The sequence below is a fragment of the Solea senegalensis genome, linkage group LG2, assembly GCF_019176455.1.
Source record: "Solea senegalensis isolate Sse05_10M linkage group LG2, IFAPA_SoseM_1, whole genome shotgun sequence".
Lineage (NCBI taxonomy): Eukaryota > Metazoa > Chordata > Actinopteri > Pleuronectiformes > Soleidae > Solea > Solea senegalensis.
In genome coordinates, this window is record NC_058022.1 from 22,789,083 (window position 1) to 22,801,921 (window position 12,839).

The 12,839-nt window shown below is 40.2% G+C and overlaps 2 protein-coding genes across 3 annotated transcripts in view; one reads left to right on the forward strand and one right to left on the reverse strand.

Moving 5' to 3' along the window:
- Window positions 1-3,847: 3,847 nt before the first annotated feature.
- si:dkey-251i10.3 (uncharacterized protein LOC553498 homolog) lies at window positions 3,848-7,078 on the reverse strand. The gene has a single exon (XM_044020022.1). The coding sequence runs from the start codon at window positions 7,006-7,008 to the stop codon at window positions 4,555-4,557; it is 2,454 nt and encodes an 817-aa protein (XP_043875957.1). The 5' UTR covers window positions 7,009-7,078; the 3' UTR covers window positions 3,848-4,554.
- Window positions 7,079-8,039: 961 nt separating this feature from the next.
- Window positions 8,040-12,839, forward strand: part of ccdc93 (coiled-coil domain containing 93) — a 41,342-nt gene continuing 36,542 nt past the window's right edge. The window contains exon 1 of one of the 2 annotated variants that reach the window (XM_044016081.1): window positions 8,040-8,171. In XM_044016081.1, the coding sequence (XP_043872016.1) occupies window positions 8,085-8,171 (87 nt within the window). In that variant the 5' untranslated portion in view covers window positions 8,040-8,084. The remainder of the gene's footprint in view (window positions 8,172-12,839) is intronic. The other variant, XM_044016072.1, reaches the window with a different exon arrangement.

Here is a 12,839-nt window from a genome sequence, read left to right on the forward strand (position 1 = left end):
TTATTTCAGTTGTGCACAGCACACAAAAGAAATGTGGAGATCCTGTACAATGTGTTTTCTGAATCTGTAGCAACCATAGCTCTGCCATTTCTCCAGCAGCAGGGGAATAGCTATGTTTGAACAGACAAGGTGTGCTTCAAGCTAAGAAAACAAAAGAAGAGAGAGCTGGAATGAGCTGGAAACATAGGAACTGACATTTTACACATCAATGTTTAATCCAGCCAGCAAATTGTGGCAGTGGTAGGTGTTGGCTAAATGCTATAGAGAGTTAAATGATCCTTAATGGCTGGAGCTTACACTTGTACATAATGTCATTTTGAACAACAACGACAATTGTAGAATAAACAACCAAAGAGAAAATGAGACATAGAATGAGGGAGCATGTCTGTGTATCTCGCAGCCCCCAAGGAGAAAAGGCATCTCTCATCTTCAGGCACTAGAAAGAGAGAGGAGTAATTTGTGTTGTCTCATTGTCTGAGCAAATTCTTGTGAAGTAAATGCAAATGCCCTGTTGCTTGTAGCACTATAAAAGCTATGCTGGCATGTGTGTGGCATACTGAATGATAATGACAAAGTGGGCTGTATCCCTTGTGAGCAAGCCTGCGGAACAATGATTACAGATTGGCCAGTGTGTCCTCAGTAACACAGGGGACTCTGATTCTAATGCTAATCAATGCTACTGCATATTGAAACATATCTGTTCTTGCAAGGAAGGGGGAAATGTGAAGGAATATTGCAGGGTGTAACAGTATGACTAGAACCTGTTTATTTTTTTTATGTTAATGTAAACAGTTGCTCTGTTCATCTTAACCTATAGCACCACCTGCTGGTTGCAGACTGGTACCAGCGTTACAGTTTGTAGCAATTATCTGCTGTGAAATACTGATGTATGAGTTTGAATGTATTCGGTATTATTCAATTGTTCTTTGAGATAGAAAGTGTCTTAAAAATGCTCCCTCTGTTATATGGATCATACACACATGAGCTAATCCCCGTGTCAAAACACAAAACACATTTACATTAATTTCATAGAGACTTACTCTAAGCTTAACCATAACTACTACTGGCCTAACCCTAACTCGAACCCTAGCCTTAAACTAACCCTAACCTCATCCTAACCATACAACATTTCTACATGTTAAAATTTAATAATATAATTATAGGGACAAATACAATTACACACACATACACATATACCCACACACTAGTGTCTTCTTTTGAATGTACTTCATTTTGGGGTGAGAAACACAAAAGGCAAGCTGAGGCACAGTGATGCTCAGCTGCACACTCCATGTAGGTTAATGGAAGGGAGGAGAGTCTCAGTTGAATCTGCCTCTGATTGGCTGCTCAGCAATGTGCAGCTTCCCCGCAGAACAACCTGTCACTGTTAATCAGTGGCCATCTCTTAACAGTCAGCCAGGGCTATCTGAGAGGTGAGCCTATTGCTATTCAGGACGAAACAGATGATAAATCATTTGTACATAATTAGGGCTCAGCAAGGTTACAACTGACACGTATTTTCATCTTAATTAGGAGGTAAATTTGTTCCATTAATTTAATTTGGCACGCATGAGCAGCTCTCCACCTAACTAAGTTAATCTTACACCTGTCAGGAGGGTATGGTGTTGGGCATTAGATTGCAGGAGGAAATAGAAAAGAGTCCTCTATCAGTTGATTTCATGCGCAAACCTCTGACTGCAGTCAAGCAGGGGGGCTGAGTGTAGACATTTAACTCCATTCATGGATTATGGTGCATAGATCACTTTTTCATCTGCATGATGATAACATAACCCTTGTCTTCTCTACTGTATCACATCTTACAACCATAAAAAAACAGCATTACATCTCAACTTTTTCTCAGACCTTACAATAAGGTGTGCATAAATGCTCCTTCACTGTCAACAAATATTTAAGCATATCTCACAAATGGTAATATGCAGTAAAATATGTTCAATCATGGCCAATCATACTCCCAGCTCACTGATTTATAGCCACAACAACCTTCATACATCTGAGAATCACTGTCTGATCTTGTTGCAGTCCAGCGGGCAGGCATAAGTCCAAGGACTAGGTCTCTTTTCATTGTTGAAATCCGTATGAAGCTGTAGTAATTGCCCCCACAAAAGATGCTTCAATACAGAGGAAGAGAATTACTGATTTAGTAACTATAGCCTTTCTAATGGAATTTTCCACTGCCTCTCAGGTACTAAAGCTGACAACCATTACCTGAACTGATGCATAGTCCATTACAGCATCCCCCAACTGTAATAGATTGTCTATCATATGAAATACAGAGATGTCAGATGCCAAAGCATGCACTTTTACCCAAGTGTGAAGGTTTAGCCCAACTGTAATGGCTTTTATTTGAGACACTGCTGCATGGTCGTGCAAATGTGCTTAAAATCAACACAGACAGAGAGACAGGAAAAGTCAAGCTTGCATCTGTAAAATGATGCTTCTTCTCTTCTTCTTCTTCTCCTCACACTGGAAGTTTCACACTGACCGGTGCTAAAGTAAGTGTTCATAGCATGTCTGCAAACCTTCTGGTCAGTGGGCTGCAGCATTTCACATCAGCAGGTTTCAATGACATAGTATTAATAAGGATGTTTTGAGATGATTTTTGGTTGACAGCAGGAAAACATCCACTAAGAATCTACTACTACTTCTTTCAGCTTCTCCCTTTAGGCTGAAATCGGATCATCTATCTCCATCTTTGCCTCTCTGTTGTGCGTCCTCTTTTGTTGCACCAGCTGTCCTCATGCCCTCTTTCACAACATCCATGAATCTGTGGTCTTCCTCTTTTCCTCATGGCCAGCAGCTTCAACATCCTTTGTCCAATATAATCACCATCCTTCCTCTGCATGTGACCAAACCATCTCAACCTTGCCTCTCTTACTTTATTACCAAACCATTTAACCTAAGCTGTCCCCTTAAATATGCTAATTTATAATCTTCAGCTCCGCCACCATTACTACTTCTCTACTCAGAATGAAAGGCAAAAAAGTAAATATGAATGGCAGCAGATCAGTTCCAAGTTACAAATATTTAGTTGGCCTGTAGTTGGACAGAATTGATGATATTATATATATATATATTTTTTTTAAATGAATAATAATTATTATAATAATTAATAATATTATGTTATAATCTGACAGTTATTTTAGTTTGGTCTTTACAATTGCTGTTGAACTGGTATTCCAAATGTGTGGTTTTTCATCACATAATTATTAAAAACTGAAAATATAACTGTATATGACAGTTTAAAGTAGTTGTCATGTCAGTAGTTTCAATCTACTTAGAGACTAATATATTGTCTTTGTAACTGTAAGTCAGTACATCTGATCAGAGAATTTCAATAGTTTAAATCAGACTATTAATTAATACTGTGAATTAATTTTTCTAGCATAAAGGAAAATAAACGGACAAGATGTCTCCACTCTAAGGCTTAATCAAGGTCTCAAATCTGATCAGCTTACAGTCTGGTCTGCTCCACAGATGTGGTCTGGTACATTGCCCATCAAGGGCACTAAATAAAAATGTGTGCTGTAATAAAGCAGCAGTTACTACTGTAACTATTTGTTGATAATATCTAATTGCTATTTTTTGAACAGGTATGTTGACTGTGATTTGGTAAGTAGTATTTGTTTTTGAGTCAGCTTCACTTCACTATGTCCATTGTTTAATAGATTTGAAATGTGATGGTTGCACTACCTCACAACACAATCAAAACATTTAAGGACCAGTGTACAGGACTTGTGGCATCTAGGACTGATGTTGCAAGGAACAGCCAACTGTACACTGCTAGAATAAAAGACAAAGGACAGAGGAGAGAAAAGAAATACAACTGTTCACAATTTTCAGGTAATTTAATCAAGATCCCCCTAAATCCTGCACACTGAACAAATCTACAGCATATTCTAATGCAAGTTTAAGAATGAGAACTTCAATATATTAACACATTTCTAACTTGAATTTAAGAATTGCTTTTTATTTGACTAATAGTTATCAAACAAAGAGCTGTTAAGATTTGACCTTTGCAGTTTACGAATAGTGAGAGGAATTAGTTACTAACCAATCATGGGAGTTGCACTCAACCATTTTTAAAGTTATGAGATAACAGGGTATAAATGTGGCGTGTGTACTGTAGAATAAATTAGTGCACCTCACAGTGTAAGACTACAGATTGTGTATTGGTGCCACACTGGCAAAAACATTTTTTATAATGTGAAAGTTTATTGTTGGAACAAATTATGTATATTGTTATTATAACACAGGTTTGGTGTAAGAACATGAAACATATATTGTTTTAACAATAACCCTGTCACGTTATAATGCGATTGTGATCTGTTTTTATTTAGCTGATGTGGTAACAATACACTTCTGTATAAGACACTAAATTACAAGGTGAACAAATAAAGGCTTGAGTTTACCATTTCACAGATTTACAGCTCCAGATCAAAAGTTACAGAATTTGTGAAAATCATTTTAGCTGCAAAATTTATTCTGATTATTATCACATACATACCCTCATATAATATAACACAGAAATACTTGTCATTTCTTTTGAGTTTGTTTCATTCGTTTTGTTTTTATTGGTTCCACACCACTGCTGTTCCCAGTGGACACTTGCTTCTTGTTCTTCATAAGCTCCTCTTTAGCCATTGGCTCTATTATGGCCCCCAGCTGAGTGACCACCTTAGGATTAGTGATCTTGTTGACAGTCTGCTCTGTATTCCACATGCGACCGATGGGAGAGCGGATGGTGCTCTCGAACTGTGTGTGGTTCACAAAGGGAGAGGGCAATGAGTTCACCTGGTGTAAGCTGATGGAGCTGTTTCTCTTCTCTGAGATGATGACACTAGGTAGATGCTGATCTTTCCTGGGAGGACGCGGCACAGTCCTGATCCTAAATTTCCTGCGTTTGTTGCGGGATGGCTTGGAGCCCATACCCCCCCACTCTCCCCATCCCGGCAGGGTCAGGTCCACCACCTTAGGCTTGCCTACATCTTCCTGCTTCCTCTTGTCCTTTAAAAAGTCAGAGATTACATCGTCACCAGCGAAGGCCTCTTTGATGAGCCCTCTCTGATCCAGCATTTCATCCGAGTCCTCCTTGTCCTCCACTGTTAGAGCAAGTGGCACTTGAATGATTTTTGACTCTTTGGTCAGAACTTGTTTCAGCTCAATCCCTCTTTTCCTTTTGCTGTTTTTTCCCACCATCTTAGATGTAGACAGCATGTTTTCTGTGGTGGGTGATGTCAGAGGCTGAACAGGTGTTTGATCTGCCACTGACTCCATCTGACTGAGGAGCGCCACATCCTCTAGAGTTCTGATTCTCATCAGCCCTTCTTCAAGATGGGTGTCCACGTGGTTGGTGTCAGCTGTTGCCTCAGCCATTTCTACTTCAGCATCCAGATGGGTGTTTGCTATTCCCTGGAAAACACTATTCAACTTGGATAGTTCCTGTTCCTCCTCCTCCTCCTCCTCCAGGACTGAAACACAGGCTGCTGAAGCTTTATTCTCCTCCTCATCCTCCTCCAGCACTGAAACACAGGCTCCTGCAGCTTTATTCTCCTCCTCATGCTCCACAGTTATTACAGCTACTATGTCAGCCTCCTCTGCCTGACGCAGTCTCCTCCTGTGGTCAAACTCTCTGAGCAGCCTTTCCTCCTCCGTTCCCTCCTCATCGTCATCTTCTACAGCTGTATTTACAGCTGTAGGCCCCTCTTCTGTAAAATCCACTGTGTCTCTCACCTCTCTCTCTGTGGGAGGCTCAAAAAGCTTTCCTCTCATCCAGGGATTTGAAGAATCAACACTTTGCTCTGCATCGTTCACAAATTCAGGTATCACTTCTGGATTACCTCCTTCTTCCTCCTCCTCCTCTTCCTCCTGGTCGTTATTCAGAGAAGTCACCAGCTTCTGGGTCAGGTCTTTGTTCACCTCCAGCTGCTGTTGCATTGCTTTGCGAGCACCCTCATCATATTTGGCCATGATGGCCTTGGATTTGGCCCACTTGCCACTGTTCTGGTGTTTCAGTGACATCCTCTCCTTCATCCGAGCCAGCTCCATCTTATTCAGCTCCTCTAAGGCAGCAGCCGGGTCAGTCTTCACCATCTTCTCAAACTGCTTTAGGAAGTCTTTGCGCTTGGCCTTATTGAGCACTTTGTGGTACTTTTTACTCTTGATCTTCCTCTCTCTGCGGGACTTGGCCTCATAGTAGGATTGCAGAGCTCTGGCCTTCTGCAGCTCAGCACGGCGGACCTTGGCCTCCTCAAAGCTCATGGCCTTCAGTGTAGCTTCCTCAACAGGGGTCAGGATGGGGTTATGGACGGGCTGCTTGTTGGCAGAGAGGAGGGAAAATATTTCCTGCTCCAGCGGGGTTTGAGCCTTCCAGCACGTTACCACCGTCTCCATCGCTCTGGGGCCAGAGGGCTCCTGGTTGAGCGGGAATATGAGTTGCTCCGCTCTCTGGTTCTGTTGGATTATCCCTTTCCACTGGGTGACTTCTGTGGCTGCTTTACGAAAAGCAACATTTCTCTGGATCCTCTCACTCTCCTGCTTGCTCAGGGGAGTTTCTATGGTTTTCTCATTTTGCTGTAAGGTCTTCAGCTGGTTCTTGGTCTTGTTTGGAACTGCTTCGGTTTTGTCTATGTTCCCTATGAGGTCTGACAGGTCAACTTTGTCGCCCCCTCCGTCCGCGTTGACAGTGAACTCGGACATATGCACGGCTGCCTCAGATCTCTCCCCCAGTTTATTCTTCCTCTTACCCCCTAGAGCGCTGATGGCCTCCAGCAGCTTCTGCCGTTTGCGTTCATCGCTGACTCCGTCCTCCCCCTCCTGCTCTTCCTCACTACTGATGTTTTCCTCATTTAAATGCTCTTCTTCGTCGTCTCCATCGTCGTAAACAACACGAGGCTCCGTCGCTGCGCTGCTCTCCGTCATACCGCGGCTCTTTTTAACAATCGTTTCCTTCTTCATGTTCTTCTTAGAGACTTTCGCCATGTCTATCATAAACACCACCTCGATAACAACTACCACACTGGAATGGTCACACGTGTGCCGTCAATCGAGCCGCTGACGTAAACGACTTAGCTATACGACATGGCGTAAAACTTACTTCTTCTGCCTGTTTTTTCAAGGCAGTGATGACTTGATGCAGTGCTGCCACCTACTGGAATCAAACTGTTACTTTAAAGTTATTACCTGTCATTACCACGTTTAAAAAGAAACCTGAACATGGTCGTTGTTTGTTTGTTTGTTTCTTTCTTTCTTAAAATCATATGTCATGTCATGTCATGTCATATCATATCATATCATATCATATCATATCATATCATGTACAGGATCCGCTTACTAAATTGAATTGTGTTCATCTTGCTCACTTGTGATGTGTAAGCATTGTCCAAAGCTGCAGGTCTTTAAAAATGTTTGCTACAGCTGTTTCCATACTCGTGAAAAGCATCCAGGAGCATTATAAGGGTCAGATATATTCAGTCTGTCAACTTTTCTAATTCTGTGAACCCAATTAACCAATTCTAACACTTCAGGTTTAAGACTAAACATGTCCAAATGTGAAATTTGAGAAGTACTGCCCTAGACTGTGAGACTTGGCCCCCACCTCTCCTCCACCTCCTCCACCTCTACCCTATTGTGAGTAAAATGTATTGTAGATATATACTGTACATAGTGGAGCTATAGCCATTCATCTTGTTTTTATATTGTCTGTCTTGCACAATTATTTGCACAACCTCATTTTTGAAATGTGATGTTTTATACTTAGGTTGATGCAATTTATTAGGTGGTGCTTTTGTCAGATAACAACAAAAATAAATAAATAAAACAATGCGTTCAATTTTTTTAAACATCTTTATTGCAAAAAGGTTACAGTACAGAAGTGATCAAAGAGTCATACTGCATAAGTGAACAGACAAAGAGCACAAACAGGAGCAATACAATTTTGCCACAATGCGTTCAATTTCTGTATCAGTAATCATGTGGTGTTTATACGTCACTTGTGCACACGTCACGGATCATATGTTGCGGTCATGTGACCACTTCATCTGTCATTCACAACAGTTCAGTTCAACATGGCGACAGCGACGTCTGTCTTCCACAGAGTGAGAACTGGATCGAAAATAGGCGCCCAGTATGACCAAGAAGGCAACCTTATTCAGGTAAACAACAGCTTTTCATAATGCGAATAATATGGCGCTGGTTTGTTAAGCTAACAGTGGAAAGCTACTGCAGGGGTTAGCGCTCCTGAAACTCATCATTCAACTGTTGAAAGTGAACAGCTAGCTTAATTAGAGTGCCTGCTGAGCAACGCGAACCAAGGGAGATCTCGGGCCGTTTCTCAAAACCCAAGTATTGGGAAGTACGACGGGAGTAAATACTCGCCAGTTACGGTAGTACATAAGTACGATCGTTGAGATTGGAACGGCAGCTTTCTTGTTCTACCGTTTGAATGGCGGGTGGCGCCAAGTGCTTAAGCCTCATTACCGCCACCTACAGAGTGTTGATAAATGAACACGTAAAAATGCATATATTTATTATTGTTATTATTTTCACATTTTAATTGTTAACTTAATTGAATGTATATTTTTAGTATACAGTACCATGTGAAAAAATAGATATATTACAGCATTGTAGAGTAGTCACGTGCAGTGTGGTTAATGACCAGTCTTGTATAAAGTACGTGAAAGCAATACTTGAGTAAAAGTACAAGTATCTTACCAAGTATCTTATCATTTATTATGGCTTCTTAGCAATAAAAGCATAATAGGTACAGACGAACAACTTATAACAACATTAAAATTAACCTTCTCTCATGAATGGTGACAGGCTATCTCTCTCTCAATTTCCCTGTATTCCCTGATTGTATGTTTTGAAACTTGTGGAGCTTCTTCCACTTGGAGCCGATATCTGCGGCTAACAGGCAGCAGCGAACAGCAGGTGCCGCTAAAAACAACCTAGCGACAACAAACCGTCATTACGTCACCAACTCGGCTTTTATTTTGAGTAACGAAGATGTTTAAGTACAACAGTACAACAGTATGTGAACGTCGAGTGAGCAGAAGCGAGAATGAGCTTGAGTATGGCAGTTTTTTTGGTTACCTAAAATCCATCCACAGTCATGCTAGCCAATGTCGCCTACAAATTATGCCAGACGACTGTACCCACCAAGAGCTTATTACTTATTATCAACAAACCTATTCTACCATCTTTTTCGCTCACACCACCTGGATAACACACGCTGCACAGCACGGCAATCACATCATCTGCCACTACATGTGGAGATACGCAGACTGCCCTGTTGTGGTCCTCTGCATCAGTGCCGTATGATAAAAAATCTAAACGTTACAAAGACAGAACTGAGGCAGTGGCTTATCACAGTGCCAAGGACACAAATCTTAACAATCTCACATTCAGTCAGAAATGGATGACGATAAAACACCCACGGAGGTCACCACTTTTTAAGTCAGAGCAGGCAAGAATTACGTATTTTTTGCCTCCCTCCGCATCGCCAAAGCTCAGACGAGCCAAATTTTGACGAATCAGCAGACAGCTTCCTAAGGCCTGTCCGCAAACAAAAATCCACGGCGTAAAGAATACTTCAGGGAGCGCAAACATCAAGTCAGGGAGTGCAAACAACATGTTAGGGATCGCAAAGAACAAGTTAGGGAGCGCAGAGAACAAATGTATTTTTAAACAATAAAATAGCATATTTTTGAATGATTAAATCAATATTTTTTTTTGCTTCTGAAAAAGTGTTGCTTGCTTCGTAATAAGTGTTGCTTGCTTAGTAATAAGTGTTGTTTGAATCGTGAAAAGTGTTGTTTGAATCATGAAAAGTGTTGTTTGAAAATATAAGTGTTGTTTGAATCATGAAAAGTGTTGTTTGAAAATATAAGTGTTGTTTGAATCATGAAAAGTGTCGTTTGAAAATATTGACACAAATCTAATTCCATACAATTTTGGCCAACAATTTTTTTTGCATCCCTAATATTAATTATTTTCAGGTACCGTTGTTTTTCATGCTCACACTGTGTTTGCTAAATACTGATGTGGCAGCTTTCATTTGTGTGCTGTAGATGTTATTGCAAGCAGATGTTAGTAAAATAATAGCTTGGTCGAGGTCTCTGATTTTAATTTTAAAATCTGAATCTATGTGTCTTAATTCTTTCCATTTGATGTTTATTTGTTTTTATTTTCTTGTCTTTTAACTTTTTCTTCAATTAGGGACACCACATCAAATGAGCCACATCTTAGATTTTACCGAATTATTTAAATTGTTTTTTTTATTATTCATGTAATTTTTCATTTCTCTTATTGTCCAGCTTTTTTGGGAGAGTATATTGTTCAGCTTTATTAACAACCTCACTTAGTTATGACTAAATATGAGCATATTTTATGATAAAATGTTCAAAAAAAGAAAGCGGAACAAATTTGTTTGCGACATTTAACTTTCACAGTCGTTTGACATAAGTCTCGCACATGGATGGAACATATAAGGCCCTGTCATGAAACACTTTGGCACATGCACAGAACTGATCGCACTTCAGGGTACAGATCAGGCATCCTACAGTTTCAGGCCTGCAGAATTAAGCCCATTAATTTTTTGCAACAGCACCACTCAGCGGATTGGATGAACACAAAGTTCTTTGTTTAATTATGTTTGACTTATTTTTTTATTTCACTTTTGCATGAGTGTCACCAAAGATGGGCAATCACTGTACTTTAAAATTGTTTAAAATTAGATATACATTTTGGAGAATCCAACATTATTGATAAGCTAACAATGACATTACTGGTATTAAGGGCACTCTACTCAGTGGAAACGTGAGCTTACCTTGCAGCAAACTGTTAGCCTATCATTTGTATGAAGTTGTTCAGTTAAAACATTGCTCGATTTTGTCCAACTATATTAATTGTATATTAATTGTTGATTTAATAGCTGTAAGGCTAATTAGGTTAATTCTATCCAGTACATACATTTCCAAAGATTAAAGAATGTTGAAAATGAAATAGTAAGCCTAAACTGCCGCGGTGTGGATGTGTTACGTTATATAAACAGTCACTGTCCTTAATGTAATACTTGTCTGTGTTTTTTTACTAGCTTAACAATGTTATCTATAATATTATATTTGATATTGTACAGTATCCTATAGTTTTGGAGAGGCACTTCTAAATTCAAATAACTCATCTTATTAAAATAAATGTATTAAAGGCCACATAGACCGAAAGCTCCAAATAACACTGCTTTTGCGTGTGTATGTGTGTCAATACCTCGTTTATGAAACCCTAAAGTTTCAGAACAAACAGTTCAGCCACTGCTGAGAAAATAGGGTTTTATTGTTTTCCTGGGCTCTGCAAAGAGGAAAGGCACTTCCCTTAGCTGATCATGTCATCAGTAAACCTCATCACTCCTCTCACCACCGTAGCTCCTCCTGGTGCGGGCGCTAGTCCGGGCACATCCAGTTGCGTACATTCAACCACAGAAGAAGAACTACTCTTGTGCCAGAGGGGGAGCTGCTTATCTGAGAGCTGACGGGCTAATTACGTCACTTCCAGGTACCTGGCCAATCACAGGACAGTGGGAAAGCTCTCGTTGGCTGGCCAATGTGTGTGATTTCGGTCTGAAACAGCGCGGCTGACAAGAGCTTCAGTGAGGAGATATTCGATCGGATTGTTTGCAGCAACTAGGGTTTTTTTGACCATGAAAACAAGTTAATATATGCAAGTAGACCTCCATAACTAACATATATGTGCGATACGAGCATTCGATGTCACCTTTAATATGCAAATGTGTGACCATTATTGAAATCTGGGTAATACAATGTGAGGAGGTTTATTCCAACAAGGCAAAGGTTATGTGCATCAACCTTTTTTATTCAGTAGGATATGCAGGCCTGGATCTGTGTTTATTTATAATTAATTAAATTAATTTGGGTGCTGGGAAGAGTCTCCTTATTCTTGTTGCGATCAGGTTTTCCCCTAGGCCTAACCGTAACACACTGCCCAGTCACTAAGTGGCGCTGTTGTGAAAAAAGAAGGGGCCTAATTCTGCAGGCGTGCAGTTTCATACTATTGTGTCACACTGTGTCAGTGATGACTTTCAACTCAACAAAAAAAGTAATCCATTACCAGCTTAAGTCCTGCACCTGAAGATAGGGATGCACGATCTGCTTTTTTCTCCTCTGATACCAATATCAGTATCTGAGGTTTAGAATCAGCCGATCTGATACCGATACAGAAAAACAGCGTGGAATTTCGGTAACAAATGGAATGTCTCATTGTGTGGAAGAGACTGGGATCATTCTTTTGTGCAAGGCAACATCAGACTTCATCTTAAACATTTCTTTCCTGTTTTTAAAAGCATAAACAGATACAAATGTACTGAATTACTTATTTATTTAATAAATGTGCACCAGTACAGCAATCTTAAATACATCAGTAGCTTCACAAGCTTGATTCAACATATACAGTCAGTTCTTTGTTAATGGTTTAGTTTAGTAAAGAAAGGATATCAACATCCAACTAAAAAGCATCTGAATAGGATCGCATCTGAATAAGATCGCAGAGGCACTCGCAGAACTCGAGACTGTTCACTGTCCTCACTCCCAAATGGTGGAACGATCTCCCCATCGACATCCGGACAGCTGAAAGCCTCCACATCTTCCGACGCCGACTAAAAACACATTTCTTCCGACTCTACCTCGACTAAGACGACAAAAAAAAAACAAAAAAAAACTTGTACATCGCACTTATGACTAGCACTTAATAGTTTGTTCTACTTGAAGCTCTTACTTACTTCTAGCTCTTATTTGTACCCAAATGTTTAA